This window comes from Mustela nigripes, chromosome 16 (assembly GCF_022355385.1).
Source record: "Mustela nigripes isolate SB6536 chromosome 16, MUSNIG.SB6536, whole genome shotgun sequence".
Lineage (NCBI taxonomy): Eukaryota > Metazoa > Chordata > Mammalia > Carnivora > Mustelidae > Mustela > Mustela nigripes.
This window is the reverse complement of record NC_081572.1, coordinates 12,344,661-12,367,599: the sequence shown is the minus strand read 5'-3', so window position 1 is coordinate 12,367,599 and position 22,939 is coordinate 12,344,661. Positions and strand designations below refer to the sequence as shown.

At 43.4% G+C, this 22,939-nt stretch overlaps 1 protein-coding gene across 1 annotated transcript in view; it reads right to left on the bottom strand.

Moving 5' to 3' along the window:
* PRKCA (protein kinase C alpha) overlaps positions 1-22,933 on the bottom strand; it is a 386,027-nt gene extending 363,094 nt beyond the window's left edge. Inside the window, exons 1-2 of the mRNA XM_059379464.1 lie at positions 22,746-22,933; positions 19,733-19,764 (exon numbers count right to left, since the gene is read on the bottom strand). Coding sequence (XP_059235447.1) covers positions 19,733-19,764; positions 22,746-22,918 — 205 coding nt within the window. The 5' untranslated portion in view covers positions 22,919-22,933. The remainder of the gene's footprint in view (positions 1-19,732; positions 19,765-22,745) is intronic.
* Between the last annotated feature and the right edge of the window lie 6 nt (positions 22,934-22,939).

The following is a 22,939-nucleotide window of genomic DNA, read 5'->3' as shown; positions in this document are numbered from 1 at the left end:
GTAGGTTATACATCTGCCTTAAGCTCAGGTCAAGATCCCGGAGTTCTGGGATCAAACCCCGAACCATCAGACTCCCCACACAGCTGGGAGCCTGCTTCTCCCTCTCTGCCTCCCCCTGCTTGTGCACTCTCATGGGAGCATGTACACTCACTCTCACTCTCGTAGGTGAATACTTACCAAAAAAAAATTATATAAAACTACATGGCCATGCAAATAACCTGTCTTGAGCCATTAATGTAGACCTAATAGGGTCCCAGTTATTCAGACTAGACCACATTGTCCTTGAACATCCATCAGAACAGCTTGATAATTCTTGCTAGAACAGCAACACAAGTAAAGACTAAGTGATTGGAGAAATACAAAGCTTTTCAGCATTTAGGGAAATACACTCCCACTAATAATCACTCGTGTTTGTTACACTTTGTCAGACTCTTAGGCAAACTTATTTTACCATTATTTGTAATACACACTTCACTAATGTAGACTTCCAGCCTCCATGCTGATTTCTCTTGGAGATCTATTTCCATGCACAGCACATGCAACAGAGCTGGTCACGTAGGGCTGAAGGAAAATCTGATGTCTTCATTTCATATAAACAAAGACTCAAGGGAAGAATGAGACTCTCCTACCACAAAGAGATCCCTTAAAAATGCCAGAACAGATTTTAGACCTCAGAAAATTGAAGCATGAATCCAGCTAGGTTGACAGTCCTTGATGCTGGTGTTCCCCGCCCCCCACCCAGTCTCCCTCTAACCCCTGCACAATGCCCACCGCCACCACCACCAAACCCGAATCAGAAGCTAGGAAATTAATTAGATGCTGTGGGTGTTGCAAGAATTCCCGTGGTCTATTCCAAGAGGCTGTACATTTATATATCCTGTTGCAAATGGGGCAAAAACATAAGTGTTTAACAAAGCAAACACTGCTTTACAGTGTCTTTAAGACCGTTTTCATTAAGGCTGTAGTGATGCATTTAACAACTAAGGTTATATTCTAACAGTCCAGCTGTCACCAGTTACCTTCACAGAAATAAAGGTAATACAGAATACTCAAATATTCCCATTCTTCTCAGTCACTTCCAATAGTTATGCCACCCTGACTGGAGGGTCACATTGCTCTGGCCAACAAGAAGTGAGCAGGGTACCCTTCGTGAGCTGAAACGCTGAGAGCCCGTGTGGGTGTGTACTCTGGTCTCTCTTCCCTAGCTTCTGAAAGAGACAGCCTCTGATTCTAGATGCCAGCATCATACAAGACCATGTGGACAAGTGACCCCTCGTGGACTCAGAGTGGACATGTACAGCAAGGAGGAAGAAAACCTCTTGTGTTAAGCCACCACTGTGACTGGGGGACGAATGTGTCACTAGGGCATGGAATGACCAATCCCAACTAGTACGATGCAAGTGTAACAGTATTAAATACAGAACATGGTACCAACCACATAGGAGTCTCCAGAGGTTAAAGGGGGGTTGGCAATTCGAAGCAGTGCCATTTATACTTTGGGAAGACAGGAAGTTCGGAATATACTCTTTCCACCTGAACTAGCAAGACTGGGTTCTCAGAATACACAACGAAGACCGTCCCATACACGACCCCTCCTTTCCTGATAACACGAGTCCAAGAACCAGGGAGCTAAGATCTTATATTATTTGACACTCCATTTCTAGAAGTTTCTCCAGAAGCAACACTGTAAATTATCTTCCGGGCAGTCTTCATCAGCAGCATCTTGGACATGTCCCCTTGTTCATTTATGGAATTGCTCCAGAGTTAAAAATATGGAGAACTAACAGACAAAATTCTTAGGAAGAGAGAATAAACAGTCTAGGAGTAGACAGAGTGAAAGCATGTGCCGTCTTCATTCCTACCAGGATTCCCAGAGTCTGAACCCATTAATCCTACTACCACCAGCCTCATCCACACAGACAGGAGTCCAAAATCCTTTTTTCGGTTGCTTTTTAAAAATCCAGCTTATGAATTCTGTAATCTAGTTCATTCTCGAGCACATGACTCTCCAAAAATCTCTTCCTGAAATCATGCTGAGGCCTCTTAACGAAATACTTAAAAATGAGGTCTCTAATAGAATATCGTAGCTTACAATCTCTCTAACACTGACAAATGCTTGCCTACTGACCCTCTTTATCTCTGCTGAGAGGATGGCTATTACAGATGCACCACTAAAGAAAGTGGAAAAAAGTCCTTTTACAGATATGTACACATGTCCTAGCTGAGTAAAGGCAGAGGGGCAAGGACTGGGGTATGTGCCTCCCTTGATTAGCTGAGAACAAGCTTATTCCAGCTGTTTTCTTCTGTATTAATACCCACGAGAGAAGCAGAGAGGAGGAGTCCGAGACCAGCGGAGTGCTGAATGCATCAAAATGTTTAAAGAATTCCATTTTCTGAGGGTTCTTTCTCAAGAATGAAAGGATAACATTTTCAACCTGGTTGGTTGAAAGACAGGGACCTTCCCAGGGAGCCCTACCCTCAAAGACGATACATGGAAAGACAGAAGGACTCTGGGTCAACAGGATGTGTTAAAACTGAATAATCCTAACTATCCAGGGAATCACTGCTCAGTTGTCATGTCCACGTCCTTTATACTCTTTGCCCCACGACAATGAAGCTCCACCCCCAATGTCCCCTCAACACAGCTCCCCTCTGTAAACTCCATCCTGCCTGCCTGTACCAACAGATCCCGTCTTCCCTCGGCTTTCCCGTACCAGAGCTCCTGGGTTTTCTTCCTGCCTCACTGACCGCCCCCCTTCCCCTCTCTGGCTTGCCCATTCTCAGCTACAGAGCCAATGGAGGGGAGGGTTCCGCTGTGCTGACAGGACTGGCCCTCTCCCCCAGGCACACTGATCCCTGTAAAACTCCAGTAACGGAGGGCTGCTTTGGGTTCCCAGAGCACAGTGCTCCCTTCGTTATAGGAGGTCTGGACAGGCTGGTTGCTTTGCTCAGAAAGCCTTTCCCTTTTTCTTCGCTTCACTCCTTTTCATCCTTAAGAGCTCATTCAAATGCGGTTTCCTTAGGTGAGATTTTCCTGACCCCCCCCCAGCCCAAGTTAGGTCCCCTTTTTATCCACTAGCAGAGTCCTTACGTCTTTCCTTTGTAATTCCATAAGCCGCCTATAGTAATTTGTCCACGTGACTATTGGATTAGTGGCCAGGTCCATTACTAGAGGGATTACAGCAGAGATGGTCTCGGTTTGGCTTATTTGTATCTCCAGCATGAGACACTGTGCTTGGTAGACAAAGCAATTTAATGGAGATATCTATATCTACATATCTATCTCCATTACAATAAGATCATAGTCTAAAATTTTTTAACCTCATTTTGAGAAATTCTCCTGCAAACCTGTATTAATGTTTGAGTAAAGCTAACTTCATAAAATAAGATCTGAGGATACAGCAGAAAGGAATTGAAAGAATTAAGACCTATGGATGAAGGACAGATGTTTACAGAGCTCATTTCAAATGTCTGGAAGTTATGGAAGTAGAAAATGATAAAAAAAAAAAATACAGGAATGTTTTTAAATAAGCTGATTATCAAAAGTAAGATGAAAGTATCACATCACTTTCAGCCAATCTCTCCTTTATCAAATTTTAGAATACCAAGAATTCACAGATACTGATAAACTAGAGCCCTATCAAATAGAAACCCGAAATAGGACATCTGGTAAACACCCAAAAAAAAAAAAAAAAAAAAAAAGCACACACCTCCAATTCTAAGAGAAACCAAGTTTGTGATGACCAGATTGCATCCGACTCTGGGTAAGTTCAACATAATTGAGCTCAGCAGTTCAAAAAGATGGGCAGAGCAAGCATACAGCAAACCTAATTACAAAGTTTCCCTACCTCGGATAAGGACAGAAAAGAGGACACTCCTAGAAAGTAAAATGGTAGGATTGAATTAATCTTTTATATCAAATATAAACTCATTCCCTGTATCTTTGAAACCTCAATTTAATGTTTGCCAGGCTTGACTGCTCTTGTTTTATATCCTCCTCTCCCACCAGAATATAGGACAGGAAATTAAAGAGCATAGTCTTACAAATAGATTTTCTACATTTTAATGTGAGTGATGGGTGTGGGGGGTGGGCATGGGGAGACAACATCTGGATCCAAGTTGTTAAAAAAGAAAAACAGGTAATGTTTTTAAAAGAATGTAAATGCATGAAGAATTTACCTTTCCAAAGCCACTTTTTTTGGATAAAAGATCACAAAAATCCATTTTTGATTAAAGAAAAAGGAATCCTTAATTACAGTCTATATTCAAGCACTAACCTAACCTAGTAGCTTAGTTGTAGAATTCAGGCAACACCACCTCTGCCCCTAATCCATAAAATAACCAATCTTCATTTCTTTACAAAGATTAAAGAAGAAAGCTGTGTGAAGTGCTTAACACCCAACTATACGCAAAGGCCATATGCAATAGATTTTAGCTACTGTTACTCTCAGCAGTTAGCACAGTGCCTGGTAGAGAACATGCACGAGAATATATTGGATTTATGGTAACCAACCACAGATGGAAGTCTTCAGGACACAACATCAACCATAAAACTGAACACTTAGGGGCACCTGGGTGGCTCAGTGAGTTAAGCCTCTGCCTTCAGCCCAGGTCATGATCCCAGGGTCCTGGGATCGAGCCCCACGTAGGGCTCTCTGTTCAGCAGAGAGCCTGCTTCCCTTCCTCTCTCTCTACCTGCCTCTCTGCCTACTTGTGATCTCTGTCTGTCAAATAAATAAATAAAATCTTAAAAAAAAAACAACTGAACACTTAAGGCCAGTTTTTTTTTTTTTTTTAAAGGAGGAGAGGTTTAAGGAGATAGTAATGGAGATTATTTTAAAGGTCAAATTTGCACAAATAGAATCTGTGCCTGCAAAAGCATGCAGTCTTATAAACTCAAAGTAATCCTAGGGTTCTGTCTAGCTCAAAGGATTGTAAGCAAGCTTTCCAAAAAAAAAAAAAAAAAATCACAACTATCCACCCCATACGGCTTTTCTCCTCTCCCTTAACTCTGTTCAATTTCAGGAACATTGCTTCCTGATCTACTGCTTCCAGCTTGATTTCTTCTCTGATGCATTTCTCAAGAGTTTTGTATGCCCACTACCGCCAACCTCTGCTCAGGTTAGGATCCCACTACTTCAGCCTTCATGATGCGTCCCACAAAGTCAAAAACAAAGGTGTGCTCCTAATATTGCCTCTACAGATTAGGAGAAAGGGGGACTCCAGAGTGATTACTTGGGCCAAAGAACTCTGCAAAGGCCACAAAAAATCAAAACAATACGAATGCCAGATTTCAACTCTTAAGAAGTTCACATACATAGAACAGTAAAAATCATTGGCTTATCCAGGTCAGAAGTCAGAAAACCCTAACATTTTACATGCTAATCAAAACAGCATCAAAGAATTGAACCGGGCTTTTTTATTTCCCTCCATCCTAAACCAACCAACTCCATTCCTGCTTAAGACTAATTCCAGGCAACCAAGGATTTGTTTTGCATGAAACTTTCAATACTTCATTGATATTTTTTAAGTTCAGTACCATAGGATTATTTTTCGCAGATGCGGTCTTTATATGGAAGAAGTGAAAAACAATGAGCAGCGAGATGATCAAGCCCTCCCATCTTCCTCATCCTCAAGAGATCAACAGCTTGGGAGGGCACCGGGAGAACACCCGGCCTAGGGACGACAAGTTTGCTGGTCTTCCACGTCAATTTCAATCAACTGATATTCAAGGCTACTTGGGGTACAGAGTTGAGGATTCTGAAACTGAAAGAGAACCGTGATTACTGTTCTCTGCCACAACCCCTGGCAAGAAGGTTCCATATTCGCTACCCCCCAACCCCCCTTAGAGAGGCCAACTCCCTTACTATGAAGAGGACAGGGGCTGAAACCAGAATCAAACCCCAGATTACCTAGTTTCTAGCCTAGCACTTCCTATGTGATTTTTTTGTACTTCTGTGTTTTTTATAGAAGTATCCTTCAGATCTCTAAGTCACGCTTACCTAGTTAAATTTTATTTTTATTTAATTTCTTTTTAAAGATTTTATTTGAGACACAGCAAGCACATGATGGGGGGAGACGGAGGGGGAGAGGGACAACCAGACTCCTCGCTGAGCAGGGAGTCCCACACAGGGCTCGAGCCCAGGACTCTGAGATCATTACCTGAGCTGAAGTCAGATGCTTAACGGACTGAGTCACCCAGGTGCCCCTCTCCTAGTTAAATTTTAAATTCCTGAGTGAACAGGCCCTCTAATTCTTATGAAAACCCTCTTCGTCCATATCAGCAGCTAGTGCACGCTTCTGTACACAGCAAGTCCTGCAGTAGATGACCAGCTGCTTCTTTGGATAGGACACACCACCCTCCCCTCTCATGTGCTTATTCTCTTTGCCCCTCAATGGTCCAGTGCACAAAAATAATTCGGAAGTGCCAATATTGATCTTGTGTTGGAAATCAAGACCAAGAACTAGCAGAACAAGGACCATGGGTGAGGTTCAGGCAGGTAAATAGCTACTTAACAATTAGCAATTCTTTCCACCACCACCAAGAGACACCCACATGCACACATGCCTCTTACCCACAGCACTTGGTAAGCACCAACATCTGCACAGAGGTAAAATGAACTCCATACATTTGGAAAGACCTGACCGCCGAGTTTCCCACATGTAGCATGCAGGTGTTTCCATGTTGTATGCTGTATGCCGCAAAAATGTAACAAGCCAATTTGACTACACAAACAGTCCTCCATTTGGGATACTTTGATAGGAAAAAACACTGGTGTTCCTTCCACATTAATATATGTGTGACCAACATACCCATGGTTATAATGGCATCTTAAACCATGACCCAGACTGAACCTGAGTCCAACCAAACCTCTGTACCCAGGTGCCATTTGGCTGAAAACAGAGGAACGTGGTATGCTACACAACAAGCATCAGAATCAATGAAAATTTGGACCAGGGGGAGCTCCACAGGTCCAAAGAACCAAGTACTCCCGGATACAGCATAAGGGAAATATTTGTAAAATGTGAACACTGAGACAAGCCAGTGAGATCTATGGAAACCCCCTGTATCATTTTTTACCTTTCCTAGGTCTAAAAGAAATTCAGAATAACCGTTTGAAGAGAGAAAAGAAGAAAAAAAAAAAAAAAAAACCACCAATTTCTTCCAAAGGTTTAAGAAGGAGCTTGATGAGAAAGAACCCCAGTTAGAGCCAGGGGCATTTTAATCACTCACAGAGAAGATGTGGTTGGTGTCTCAGGAACAAGTCCCCAGCCACTGCCCCACCCTAGATTCAAAGTTTTTTTTCCCAGAAAACTGAGCAATATTTGAAAAGGCAGGCTATCATCCAGAGCAGGCAGTAACCTCCTTAAAGCAGGAACAAAGGAGCAGTCACGAAGGGGGCACAGAAGCTTCCTACCCTCAACACTTAAGTCCTACCAAAATTTTTCAAAATTATTCATACACATCAAGTCAGCAGTGGTATTTTTTCCACTTAGAAATTCTTAATTTTGAACACGGCTCAAAGACTCAGCAATAAAGATGTCCAAGAATATTGCAGGGAAATTCACCAAGGGGAGGGGGGAGAGAGCCATCATTCTGGGCTCATTTTTAAAGGAACTTAGAAATCTAGGACACGGAGACAAATTTTCCAAGGAAAGATTACAAGACTTATGTCATTTGGATTTAGATAGAAAATAAATTTTGAGAGAGGTATGCATAAACAAACCTATCATCAGATCTGTCATTTTGTATATTTTGTGTTTCTATTACCGTCTCTGTATTTCCAAGGTCAAAACCTCAAATCAACACCACTGGAACTATGAAATAAAGGTATGACTTCTGTATTTGGCTATTCTCCTGCCCTGAAATAAATTCTAAGGGAGGAATGTTTTTTTTTTGTAATTAACATTTTTTAAAGATTTTATTTGACAGGAGGAGAGTATGTGTGTACACAAGGGGAGCGGCAGGCAGAGGGAGATGCAGGCTCCCCACAAAGCAGGAAGTCCGACATGGGGCTCAATCCCAGGACTCTGGGATCATGACGAGCCAAAGGCAGACCCTTAACCAGCTGAGTCACCCAGTCACCCGGGGTGGAGTTACTTTTACTACAGAAGGCAAAACCAAGTAAACTCAATGGTTACATTTAGTCACTCTTCACATCTTGTTTCGGGGCCTCCTAAAAAGATGTGCATTTGCAAATTAACCAGGTACTAACTGATCTGTGCATATATATTTCTGGTAGTATATATATAAAATGCAAAAATCAGCTCTGGTGTAATATTTCAGCATAAGATTAACAGTAGACTAAGGAACATAGGGCTGTAGGCTGTTCCCAAAGAATCAAGCATTAAAACTGGAAAGACAAAAGTCAAAGAAAAATATGTAATTTCAAGTCGTCGTCTCCTTTGCTCACGGATTCCCATCCAACACAATATCAAGGTCTTATTCCCAGACTGGCCATCTACACCATAAAAGATAAACGTATAATCCTTAACAAAACTCCTAGACTTTAGAGCAAGATGCATATCCATGTCTAGAAGGCATAGTCATTTTTCAAATAGAAGGAATCTAGTGCCTACTTTGTGGATTCCTGTTTTTTGGGGTTTTTTAAAATACAGATTATTGGATGAGCACCTATGCTTACTGGCAAGAGCACTTAAGAGTCAAGGCTACAGAGTACAAAGGTTTATGAGCTACTGAGCAGCAGGAAGGTAACACTGGATGGAAGTTGGGGCTAGAGATTAAGGTGGTCAGAAATGTGCAGTTACATCAAGTCACTTAGATTCTGCTGGCCAACTCCACAGCTATAAATTCAAGGACCTCAACTACATAGTCTCCATAGTCCTTTCTTGCTTTAGAATTCTAAAAACATGGGGCACCTGGCTGGCTCAGTCCGTAGAGCATGCAAATCTTGATCTTGGAGTTGTAGGTTCAAATCCCATGTTGGGTGTAGAGATTACGTAATAAAACTCCAAGAACGTGGCTCTTCCTGATCCTGTAACTATAAAACTCACCAAGGAGGACAATGAAGGGGCAGATTTAGATGTACAGTAATTCAGATTATTAACCTACATTTAAACACAAGCATGTTTTTATCAGCTAACATGTAACTTAAGCAATATCAAATCCAATGCTTTCTTAATTCTTTTTTTTTTTTTTTAAGATTTATTTATTTGACAGAGAGAGAGATCACAAGTAGGGAGAGAGACAGGCAGAGAGCAGGAGAAGCAGGCTCCCTGCTAAGCAGAGAGCCCGATGTGGGACTCAATCCCAAGACCCTGTGATCATGACCTGAGCTGAAGGCAGAGGCTTAACCCACTGAACCACCCAGGCCCACTGCTTTCTTAATTCTAAGACTAAAATTTTGCCCATCTCACATGAACATGTTCTACCATTTAAGTTAAATATCCCAAGAAAGTCTCCAGATAGTTGTAGGCTGTTAGGACAGAATACACAAAATATTGAATTTAAAATAAAAGGGATACACATGAAATGCAAACAAGGACCAAAAAGGTAACAATGCATTACAAAATTTTGAGATAAAACTTGAGCCTTCGTTAGTTCTGGACCAACGAGAGTCAGCCAAAAGCACCCTGTTCTCAATCTTATCCAAGTTATCACAAATATTTTATTTTTCCCTGTGCTTGTGCTTTCAGTCATTGAGAGCATTAATATAATGAGAGGTAGAACAGAAAGTTTCATAAACCCAGAGCCTCACAGAACAAGTTACCGCTGATCTATGCCATCCCCATTCATCTTAATTATTCTTCTACCACGTTATATTAGATTCACTTTAGACTACTATAGCAAATCTTAATCAGACGAACTACTTCAGCTCCTGCCTGATAATTAATCTTCATAAAATACAATTTTGCAACTTAATTTGCATCTCACGAGCACAGACTCCCCTGTTATGGTGTTACGGTGCTTGATGGTACAATTAAGCAAAATGGGAAAATAAAGACCATGCATCTCAACTTTTACCCCTAAACCTGCATTTAGACCTAAATCAAAATCAGTCCTGCATGCTTCTGAACTGCTTAATTCCCTGGATTTTTTAAAGGCACGCATACGGTAGAGAGAAATTTTAAGAAGAATGAAGTTTTCCATCTTAATGAGTCATTTGGATTGAAAAAAGTAATGTGAAACTAAACAAAAGTCAACTTAATGATCAAACTTAGCATGTGAAAAAGTTAGATTTATTAAGATTTTGAAATCAGGCAAATGACTCATAACATGATCATTGTTTTGTGATCCACCTATCGGATGTTAAACACCCATGCATAGCTTATGATTACAAAGTGCACCCAAGAAAACACTTTGTAATAAGATGAAACTAGATTCTGAACTATTCGCTACACTGTAAGTAGTTAATGACCAAGGTGCAGTATCTAAGATTTTTTGTATAATCTCCCATTGTCATGTTTGAAGAATTATAGTTGCATGCACTCATTCAAAAGTAAAGTACATTAAGCTCGTTTACTGCCTCAAGACCAACCCAAATGGAAGCTAACAAAAGCCTTTACAAGCACATGCCTAGCTTTCTTGAATCAATGAGAGTTTTACTCCAATTACAACAAACGGCATCACAAATCATACTTTGTTAGCTAATTTAGGCAAAGGAAGAATGAATGAAAGAGACAACAGGGATTGGCTACTTGTCAGTACAGCTTCAGACAGTAAACAACTACTGCCCATGAAATACAGATGTTTACTAAATCCGCCTGGTCTCCAAGGCACCAGAGCATGGACCAGCGGCATGACTTCCCTCAGCCCCCACGTCTGCTCCTACAGAGCGGGAAGGACAATGCCACCTCCCCACCAGGCGGGAGTGTCTTGTAAGCACAGATCAGCACAGGAGCAGTAGTACATGCGTTTTTCTTTAGCAGGTCTGAACCCACACGAAAATCCATCTTCAGTTCCAAACCACAGTGCTCTGCAGCCTTCACAAAGGTTTCTAATCAGGTTACAACAATCTCTAGAGTTTAGCACCATGGAGAGAAGGAACAACCACCGGTGATGAGCCGGAACTTCTGACAATACGCAGTTTTTAAAACCGATTTTAAATACGCTAGTTCTTATTCCCCTTGTTAACGTGTATGAACAAATCTAGTCTCCGTATCTCACACGGTCATATTAATTCCCATGCTGTCACACTTGACCTCCAACAGGATGCGGTCATCAGTGGAACCAGCTTCATAAGAGAGAGACCCTTGGAATGGTGTCAAAGCCGGGCACCTTCTAAAGTTACTTTCTAAGGTCCAATACAATTTTTCACGTGGGGGATACAATGCTTTACTCTCCGGTACTGCCCCCCTTCTTCTGCAAACTAAGAACCACGTAAAAAGAGACCAAAGCCTATGCTGGCCCAGAAGCAGTCGGTGGAGGAAAGCATGTAGTTCTACACAAATCTGTGGAATGTTTTTCTGCTGGGGGTCGGCACTGGCAACATCCGAATAGTATGCCCCCCCACCCCCCAAGCCCATGGCCCATCCTGGCCTACGCTCCTCCCCGCACGTGAGTCCCTTCCATTCCCTCCTCTTCTCTTTCCCCAGTTATTTCCTTTCTGTTAGAAAACCTTCCCCAGGGGCCTCTGGGTGGCTCAGTGGGTTAAAGCCTCTGCTTTCGGCTCAGGTCATGGTCTCAGGGTCCTGGGATCAAGCCCCGAGTCAGGCTCTCTGCTCAGCAGGGTGTCTACTTCCTCCTCTCTCTCTGCCTGCCTCTCTGACTACTTGTGATCTCTGCCTGTCAAATAAATAAATTAAATCTTTAAAACAAAACAAAACCTTCCCCATCTCTTCAAAGGAACTTCTCTGTATCCTCCAAGCCCAAATGGAAAGCTACTTCCTAATGAGCCCAGAAAACCTCTCCCGGCCCCCAAATGCTTCAACAACCCCTATTTCATTTGGACTTCTATTTCAAGGTTTTTTTCATCCAGTGTTTCCCTCTGCTCTGATGCCAGGGGCTCTGACCCATGCCCAGCAGCGTCTGGCATGATATACAGAGGTCCACACATCTGGCATTATCTCCCACTATGAGCAGTAAGCACAGTGTTAGAGTAGAACAATGCTTCATCCTTCCACACCTCCATAGTCAAGTTCGTGGCACAAACCTAACAAACAGTAGGAGCTATGAAGCAAAACACTTGGGTTCACAGCGTAGAGTCTGGATCCATACCACCTGGGTTCGAAGCCCTGCTCTAACATTTTGTGACCTGGGACAAGCTCTACGCTTCTATGCCTCAGTGTTTGTTTCCTGGTCTGTAAAATGGAGGTAACACTGCTCACCTTTTCAAAATTGTGATGATCAAAGGCATTAATGAAAAGTGCTCAGAACGGTGCCTAAGAGCAAGCATTCCGTGGGTGACCATTTCAAATGCAGGAAAGTCCACAACATGGGCTACTGTGCAAGAACTTCTGTATATACCATAAAAGTCGAAGCATCGATTATTCTATTGGTGAAACCATGGGAGTCAAATCGTCCCCAGGAAATAATTTCGTTCAGCTTAGCTGTTAAATACTCTTCTCTTACCCCATTTCTCTTACAAGTTTGCCCAAGTTGTATCTAAAATTTATAAACAATTTCATGTCCCTGTATTTCCACCCTTGTGTCATAACTACCTTTTGGAGTTAGCTTAGATAATACAGATGGACCCTGTATTTCCCAAAATGCCAAAACTAAAGAGGTATAGAGGTTGAGGGGTAGGGAACCACAGCCAAGTGAAGGCATTCGAGATTAACTCCCCTCCTGCTAGTCTTACTTTGTGAACCTGCTCTTAATTCTGATCTTGTGCTGACAATTAATCAAATCATTCCCCTCCATTACATTTTTGATAGAAATCTATTTCCAGAAGCCATTTTCCCCTTTGTATAATTTAATAGAGGGCTTTAATGTAGCCACAGTAATGTCATCTAGATTTGACTGAATGCCACAGCAATCCTGAAGTGTACCCCTCCCTCCCCAGCCTGAAAAGTCTAACCTAAGGTTTCACAGTTTAGTAGAAAACAAGACCTGAAATAAAGGGTTTGTCATGGAAATTCTGACAGGAGGACAGCGAAGCCTTAATTCTGTCACCAAGAAATGTTTCCATGTTTTCCTTTGTGGCATCATTCTTTCCTCTAATACAAATCCAGGCTTTGTAAGTACCGCAAAAGTTTCCATTTGGCTCTGAAAAATGTTTTCTGCAGAACCGTTTGAATTGGGAGCCCTGCTCCACCCTGCCGGCCTGGTAGTTCAGCACACGCACTTCGGAGAAGGGGATAGGAGCCTGGGCTTCGTGGGATGCTCCCGGGATGAATGCGTGCAAAATGTCAGTGCTCCTACACGTCTGGAATCTTGCAGCATTTACCGTTCATTGTCCCTCTCCGTAGAGGGAGATTTTTTTTTTTTAAGAATTTATTTATTGATTTGACGGAGATCACAAGCAGGCAGAGAGGCAGGCAGAGAGAGAGAGGAGGAAGTAGGCGAGAGCCCGATGTGGGGCTCGATCCCAGGACCCTGGGATCATGACCTGAGCCAAAGGCAGAGGCTTTAACCCACTGAGCCACCCAGGTGCCCCTGTAGAGGGAGATCTATTTAAAGTGACTAAGTCAGTTCTAACAGTTCTGCTTGGGTGTTTCTATTGCCATGCTCATGCGGCCCTTCTCACATCAAGACACAGAAACCTTTCAGGTACATGAAGTTTAAAAATACCAGGATCAATAAAGTTGAGCTACTACTCCCTCTGAAGCATGGTCATCTGCTTTTGGCGGTTAGCCATCTCGAAGCAAAACAGAACATTTAAAGGACTGTACCAAGTACCTGTGTGGTGGAGCTGGTTTTAATTTTTCACCCTGTACCCAAGACCTTTCCCCGCTCAGGCTATGGTCCATAATAGGCTCTTGCTACATTTGTAGTGGTAAGATTCATTATGGATGCCTGGATATATCCCTAAAGACAGGAGGCACACTGAGTGCTTTATCCCTCTTAGGTTTAGCATTGCCCAGAACTTATAGATACAAAATAGCATTTTCTGTTCTTTATTTTGAATAGAGATGCTTAGCCTCAGAAAATACTTTTCCTTAAGTCACTCAAGATCTATCCTAGTTGACAGAACTGTGAACTATAAACTAGATTTTTAAAAATGGTATGCAGGCAGAAGTCACTATGATCCTTCTGGCTATGGACTTTCATATCATATCTCTCCTTTTATATAATCACACACCCAACAAATATTTATACAGTCTCTACCAAGCGTCAGGCACTGCGTTAAACCCGGGAGATGGAAATAAGTCTCACTCCTTGTTCTCAAGGCTGGCAGAGACGACAGACAATATGGGGTAAAGGGTCCTGGGAGAAGCAGAGCATCCAGAATAGCGAGGAGTATGGAAAAGGTCAGAACTAAACTTTAGGCTAAGACTTACAGGTGAAACAGGTGGTAGCATGGAAAAAAAATATATATATACATATATGTATATATATACATATATATATATATATTTAATTTGAACAGGACACTTTCCAGGAAACTGCAATTTATTTGCAACAACTGGTGGGTGGAAAGCAGGAAAGCATCTTTAGATGAGTCTGAAAAAGCAAAACAGACTTGAAATGTCCTGGTCAGGAGCTAGACTTCACTTTGACGGGGAAACTCTGCAATGAATGCTATTTTGAAAACAATCCTTTGATGGAAAACGAGGGAGCAAGCTAAGCGTTCATGGACCTAAAAACTTGGGTCTGAATAACATTATTTAGGAGAGTGAGACACTCAGAGCATAGTAAAATCATTTCATCATAAAATTAAAGCAGGAACTCCCGCGTTAGATTCACCCGCAAAAGTCTTAGGATTCCTACTGCTTAGAAAGAGGAACCACCCCTCCATAGGCTACAGCATCCGATTCTGGCAGGGGGTGTGTAAGTAAAACAGAATGCTTGCACTTAACACACTAAGTGAAAGTAGCAATTCGGAAAGCCATAAATGAGAAATTGTTTCCGAACAAGGATGGAGCACCAAACGTGGATCCCGGGCAGATCTGGCCGTAGGTCCCCGCTTCTACCAAGTATTTGTGTGTTTTTGCAAAGGCAGAAAGTGTTGGAAGCAAAAGCAGTTCCAAGTGGCCATCTCCACCACGCTTCTGTTTTAGGTATTCCTGAACAATTTCATCTTTGGAGTGGAAATAATACTTTGATCGGACCTCAGTGCAAAACTGCCAGAATTTCCAATTACACCTTTCCGTGGATTGGTGTTCCCGGAATTGCACTGATGACCCCGGGAGCTCACTTATCGCTCGCCCCGCTTCCAGTCTGAGGAGTAACCAGCGAGAAATGGGGTGCTGAGATGCTAACCCCAGGTCTGAAGATGGAAACTCCTGGCGTCAACTGTAAAAATCAGTGGATTGTTGCTAGTTTAGGAGGGCTGATCCAGGACGGAAGGACAAGTCTGTTAAGGGCATTCTATTTACCCAGACTTCAGCCCCCCTTCTATCTCCTGGCACTTGGTGTCCACTCTGTTTGGCTCCCAGCATCCTATAAGCATCCCATAAGCTGTGATAACTAGACAACCTTTTGTGAAAAGCTGCCAATATGCATCCCCTCTGTTAAAGGTGATCCTCCCTTAAATCAGCCTGGTTTTCTGGAATTCCTTTGCTTACACAGCCATGAGGGGGAGGGCAGAGGAACTTCTTTTCCCCCCTCAAACATCAACTTTCATTTTTTAAAAAATGATTTATTTGACAGACAGAGATCACAAGTAGGCAGAGAGGCAGGCAGAGAGAGGGGAGGAAGCAGGCTCCCTGGCGAGCAGAGAGCCCCATGCAGGGCTCGATCCCAGGACCCTGAGACCATGACCTGAGCTGAAGGCAGAGGCTTTAACCCGCTGAGCCACCCAGGTGCCCCAATCAACTTTTATCCTTATAGAAGGGATAAGAAACACCATACCGTTCATGTGAGCTGATAGAAAGATCTACCCTGAAACATGCCTTCAGAATGGACTGTCAAAGGCTGAGGGAAACCATTTAACCCCTAACTGCTGGAAAACAGCTTCAGTTGGAGTCACAGGTTAAATACAATATTTGGGGTGTGCTTAGAGAAAAGGCTCCAGGTTCAGAACGGATTCAGAGCAGCATCCTGAAGTCACAAGTATGCATTTGATTCCCTGCAGACCCTCCACCCCCAACAAACATCCAGTGTTGATCATTCTGAGCCACAGTCCTCCCTTGATCATGGTCATAGGTGGGAATGGATTCTGATGTGGTCTCTAGGGTGTCCTAAAGATTCTAGCTTGGTTGTTCATTCTGATTTGTGACATTAAAGAATAGGGGCAAAAGCAGGAAAAACATGCTAAGATGAATCAGATCTATCAGGCTAGGTAAGTTACTTGGCACATCAAATAAGCAGGGCACATTTGGAGGCTGTTTCTATCACTGAAATTTGAGAAGTGTGCCAGTCCTGTTGGGGGCGGGGGGCAGGATCAAGTTGGCTCCTTCCCTTTTCCAGTGGTGAAAGTAATAGATAAGACCATTTTGGTTCCACTGCCCCAGAAGAAGACAAGACTCGAGCAGCGTGGCAGGTGGCTGTGCTTCCCAGGACAAGAGTTTTTGGAAATCCCGGCCACACAAGACTACAGACAGGAGACAGACCTTCCAGGCTGGAATCTCAACTTCATCAATGACCAGGCTGGGGGGGAGGGGGGCTGCTCTCGGCTAGACTTGCAAGAGGAAATGAGCTCTGAGTAGATCAAGCAAACCAGGAGAAAGCAAAGCCAAACAAAAATCAAAAGGCAAATTCTGTCCTCGGGGCTATTTCAGATCTACAAAGGGACGAGCTCGTCTGCAGCTCTACAAATCTTAAGAGAATTAATTCATGGCTTCTGGATCTGCTCTGTACTCCTCTTTGCTCTCCCCGGTGTTGATGGCCCCTGATTTCAGTATTTGGGGCAGTAAATGTTCCCAGTGGGACCCTCCTGGGTGACCTGCCCAGGTAATACCCACTTTTTCAGGGCTGCCCACCCAGACTGCAGTCTAAAGGACAGAGTGTCCATGAAGTACAATCCTAGAGATCTTCAGAAAAGTTTCCCTGCTTCCGCTCAGACTGCATCTCGGGGAAGGGAAGAAGCAGGGGGGGGGAATCTTTATGTGCTTATAAAAGGCTGTCTACATAGCACAGATCAGAAACCCAGTTTTGAAGGATGACACCTCCCATCTTGAGTCAATGTTAAGAACTGGAAGACTCCGTGAAGTAACGACTATTTTAAAAGCCAGCTCCCATGAGGCGGTGACTCATTTGGAGCATACGGGCCTCTCTAAAGTATACTTAGCTGCAGATACCGCGTCTGAGCAAAGGGACATACTACACACCGGGAGCTAGAAGTTGCCGCCTCCATCGGGTGAGAAAACAGATAAGGAGGAAGAGAGTCACCCCCAGCTACCATCTCCAGAGGGTATGTTGCCAAAAGCACAGGATGAGAAGGAGATACTCCCTTGAAGAATGGGACTATCAAAGAGAGTAGGAAAGATTTTAAGTTGGAGAACATTAAGAGAAAATAAGTATATTCTAACTTAAATGTAATCTAAAATGGTCAGATGTTAGGGGCGCCTACGTGGCTCAGTAGGTCAAGGGCCCAACTCTTGGTCTCAGCCAGGTCTTGATCTCAGGGTTGTGAGTTCAAGCCCCATGTTGGGCTCCATGTTGGGCATGGAGCCAACTTCAAAATGGCCAGATGTTAGTACTTTGGAGAATGCTACAATGGAAGTGTTAGGTAACTGTATACTTGTGCAATTAGAAAGTACTGTCCTGAGCTAACATCCAGAAGTTATAAGATATCCGCATGGGCTTACTCGAAGTCAAATACAGAGGACACATGCTAAACAAAATGTGGCAAGCAGATAGCAGGATACAAATAGGTTGTATATGAAATAGTTTATGATTTAAGACTTGTAGATGCAGTATAGAAACTCATGTAAGGAGACCTCTGGTTTACTTCTTCAAACAACAGTGCATAAAGTACATCGTCACTGCTGTATTTTGTTTAGTTTATCAAAACTAAATTTTAAGAATTAAAGGCAATTCAGGGATGGATATCCACCATATATGGGGGGGGCACCAAATCGCAGGATTTAAAATTTTGATCTCTTAAAGCTATGAGTGAATGGATAACTTAAAAAGAACTTACCCTGAGGAAGAGAGAAGGGGATAGAATTTCACTTTTTACTTTATGGGAGTTATGCCAACATAAGACTATTAATCTGCTAAGCCACTCAAAAAAGTCCATACAGTCTTGGAGGGGGGGGGGGGGGGGCATGTAGCCCCCCCCCACCTTGTGTCCCTAATATAGCCACTCTGATTTCACCAACAAAACGGACTCCAACAAGCAGGTCTAAGAGACCAACCTTATCCTGAAGTCTCAGTATGTAAGAAATGGTACAGTTTAACATGCCCCCTTTCTCCCCAACAAGAATTCTTGTGTTTCCATAGGTCCCCACCCAAATATTACAACAAACAATAGAAGCAAATCACAGTTGCCCAGAACCACACTTTCCACGTTTAAACTTCTTTTTAAAAAAATCACATTTCAAGCCAAGAGCCAAACATTGCCTAATGTAAGTTCAAGTCCACAACTAAGAAATGTGAAGAGCTCCACCTTCCTTTCATCTCTTATAAAGAGGGATGCAACATGCTGTTCTCTTTATTCTTTAAAGGAATAGCTCTTGATCTCCCAATGTTACTGATTTTTATTCAATAGGGGTTTGAAGCACCTGGTGAAGGTAGAATATTACACCATAAAATACCTGCATTGAAAACAGATTAAGAAATTGTAAGAAACAAGTTCACGAATTTGAAGAACTTTAGAAGTTAAACCAACTTGCACAACTTTTGAGTTATAAGTACACAGTGTCTCCCTAATGTGCTTACCATTAAACAGCATTAGGATAATATTTTCCACGTTGAAAAATACACTTCCCACTTGCCCTAATAAACCGACGCCCAGATGGGAAATGTAACCAGAACTAAACAAACATAATATAGTGAGGAGAGCTAAAAGGTACACTAAGACCCTGGGATGCCTTCACAAGGTACAAAGTATTAAGATTAAACAAATAGAGGGAGAGTATAAGAAATGAGATACTTAACGTGTATAAAAAAGGACTACAGATCTAAGGTGGAAATAAATGGATTTCTTTTCAGATGCAATCAGTAGTATGTATACACATTAAAGGTCACGTTCACCCTAAAGGAAAAAACATGCCTGCCAGCACAGCAACCCATTATAATCTAGGTAACTTTAAAATGTGTTAACTTTGTTCTGAACAATAATCAGTAATTAAAAACACAAAATCACTCCAGCGATGTACGGCCTAAGATTAGTTACAATGAGTCCAACCCGATACAGAGGTAAGAGATAAAGAACAAAAAAACGAGCAAGAACAAGAAAAGCCACATGAATACAAAGTGATTCCATTTCTTTTCCTCAACACCCACACAAAGACAGCAGTTTCTGACAAGAATGTTCTTGGCAAAAAATAAAGTTACAGGAAGGATTTTTTTTCAATGAGAAAAAGGCAGCTCCATATGCAGATTACTAGGCGATACGATTTTTTTTTTTAACAGCCCAAATTTACAGACCTCATTTTGAAAATATCTAAGCTTTTTTTTTTTTTTTTGGATCACAAAGAAAAGATGACTAGAAATACTGTTCCTGTTTGGAATGCTTATTTCGTGTTGTACTTGAAAATAAAATCCAACGTGGCAGCTTACCTTGGCACTGGAAGCCTTGTTTCCCAAACCCCCTGAAAAACAGAAACAACAAAGTATCTTAACATATTTTGTGTTGTATACCATATTTTAAGCCAATTATGAGACAAAGTATTCAATAGAATAAGGGTTTGTACATGAAAAGCAAAGATTCGATAGCAAAAACACGCCTAGAGTACTGAATAAATTCAACTTTGGGGGGGGAACTCTGTATAGCCTTCAAAGCCTCATTAAATTATTTCAATGTATCAAGGTTCTTTCCAGTTCACACTTTGTTAATGATACTTAAGTTTCCAGACAAGAACATGACTAATATATTCAGTGTTGGTATAATATTCGACAAATAAAGACTTTATGGTTGAAGGAATTGCTTTAATTTTGTCCCTAAAGACAAAATGAAAATCCTTTTTCTCCCTAAACGCAACTAAAAAGTGGCTTCATTTGTTATGAAGGTACTTCAAATAGGTGTCTAGATACTGCCAACAGTACTACCTCACATTAAATTTTGGTTTAAAAGGAGCCAGATTTCACAAAGTATCATTTTTATTGGTTGTATCTGAAGTTAACGATCTAATTTTTTTAGAGCTTCAGTAACATTCAAAGCAAACACAGAAGTTATTTTGTTCTGGTAAATTACTTTAGAAGACTTATTCTCTAAGCAGAGAGCCCTAGCAGGGACATAAAATTGTAAACACTGTTTCAACTATGATGAACCCCATTAAAATTCTTAGTCATGATCTCTTGCTTTACATAGCATTTTAAGTTGACAAAGCACTTCATATATCTTTATAACTTAGTCATTCCCCCAAATACACGTAAGCCCAAACATTTATAGTTTTAAAGTATCAGTATTTTGATATTTAGAACAAACTTGTAAATTAAGGACCTACAGGCACAATGAAAGACAACTGAAGTTAAAACCATTGCTAGATGATCCTGGTATTTTCTCGGAACTTTCAAGTAGTTTCTGGTTAGATGGAGAAGCATTACAGGAATTACTCAGGGAGGAAGCTGACAAGGGGACCTTTATTTTCCACTTCACATTACACCTGACCCGAAGTGCCATAGCAGGTCACTAGGGGCTCAATCCTTTAGAGCAATTGATAGTGGAAAGACCTTGGCTAGCCTGGTTATGTATGTTGCAAGTACCTTTCCTAATTCATCTACTTTCCCCAGAAAGTAGTCCAGAGTCTCGGTGTTCCCTTTTTATGGGATCTCCCAATTGGCATGGGAGGCTGAAGATGTCCCCTTAACTAGATGCAGTAATCTCTTGCCCTGATGCTCCAAGAACTTTTAGCTAGCCTTATCTACAATTACTTTGAGCACAACTGCTTCATGTGCTGACTACAGTGAAAATCATTCGCAGAGGTGGCTGTGCTTTTTGTGAAAACACTTCTGAGATTTTCTAAAAAGGAAAGGGAAATGCCTCTCGTTTAGCATTGTCTGTGGGGGACTCTCCCTTACAGACACTTTCCCCAGGTACTGAATAGCCATCCATAAAGGAAAAGTTAAGCATCATAGCACCTTTGTGGGACCCTTAGAAGTGATTTCCTCCAGATGTGATGGATTCAGAGAATGCCACCCATAAAGGAAAAAATTAAGCTCCTTATGAGCACATCTGCGGGGCTCATGATTTCCCCCAGGTGTGGTGAACTCAGATGCCATCCATAAAGGAAAAGTTAAGCATCTTATTAGCATCACATTTCTGGACTTTACCCTTGGAGTTGTTTCCTCCGGGCCTGGGGGGGGGGGGGGGGGAACAAGATACATGCCACCGGGAGGGTTAGTGGCACTGTCCCCGGAGTCACCATAGCTCTGACTTGGAGTTTCCCACCTACATTCAGGAAGGCGAGATAGAAAAAGCCCGGGTATCTGCCAACCTGAGGAAAAAAAAAAACTCCTTACTGCTCACACTAGAGCACCTGGGGTTCCCTAGAGGTTCAGCTTTAAATTTGGGGGGTATTTTTCGGGGCGGGAGGTGTCACCGATGTTTTGAGAGTAAGAGCCATTAGCTCTCACCGGAAAAGGGTAGATACAGTTCTGCCTAGTTTCGCAGGGTTCAAAGACCCCGGGAGGCCATCCGTTTATCAGTCCCCCCCACCCCACCCCAAACCCCTGGACTCACAATACCGGCATTCACCGTAAACTCTGTACCTGAACTCCGACGCCTTACAGTAGTTTCCTTAACTAGGGCCTCTGTCCTCATCTACCGGGCTGCAGGTCTAATCTCGTGTTGACAGGGTCTATTTTAAATGACTCCCTCTGCCCTTCTGCCATTTGCCTCCTCGGTTTTAATTCCCCCTCCCCCACGGCAAGCTTTCAACAGTTTGCTGCCTCTGGGCTCTCCCTGGGCTCACCCAGACGAGTCCGGTCTCCCGCGCCCAGCGGATCCAAGCTACAGTAGGCAAGGACCCAAGGTTGCAGAGGAGTCCAAGCCCGCTGGGAAACAACACCCCCCACCCCCCTCCCTCCCCCACGAAGGCGCCCAGCCCGGCTCGCCTGGAACTTGGACCGCGCGGCGCAATCGCCGCCGCTCCCCCGTTACTCCGGGCGTTTCTCCGGGAAACTCTGCCCTTTGGATTCTCTTTCTCGCTCTTCCCTTCGCTCACACCCAGCGAGCGGCGCTCCCCTGTCCGAATAGAAGGGCGGGCGCGCCGGGGAGACGGAGGGGACCCGCGGAGGCGATCGGTGTCGCTGCGGCGCGGGGGCCAGCCTCCCCCCTGCGGCAGGGGGGTGTGTGACCCGGCGCCGACTTCCCCGGGAGTCCTGCCCGCGAGTGTCCCCGGCGCGCGCGCGCCGTTCCGGGCGAGAGTTCGGACTCGGCCGGCTCGCTCTCTCCCAAGTTCCCCGAGTGAGTCGGCCCCCGAGTGGGCGCGCCCGAGCGAGGGTCCCCGGGACGCAGGGACCCGGGCTGGAGAGGGACGGGTCCCCAGCCCCGGGCGCCCCGGGGCGGGGGCGGGGGGTAGGAAGGAGGGGGTCCGGCGGCCGCCGTGCGCCCCGGCCCGCGCGCACCTACCAGATGAAGTCGGTGCAGTGGCTGCAGAAGGTGGGCTGCTTGAAGAAGCGGGCGATGAATTTGTGGTCCTTCACCTCGTGCACGTTCTTCTGCCTCAGCGCCCCTTTGCGGGCGAAGCGGTTGGCCACGTCCTGAGACGCCGTGGAGTCGTTGGCCGGGAAAACGTCAGCCATGGTCCCCCCAACCACCTCTTG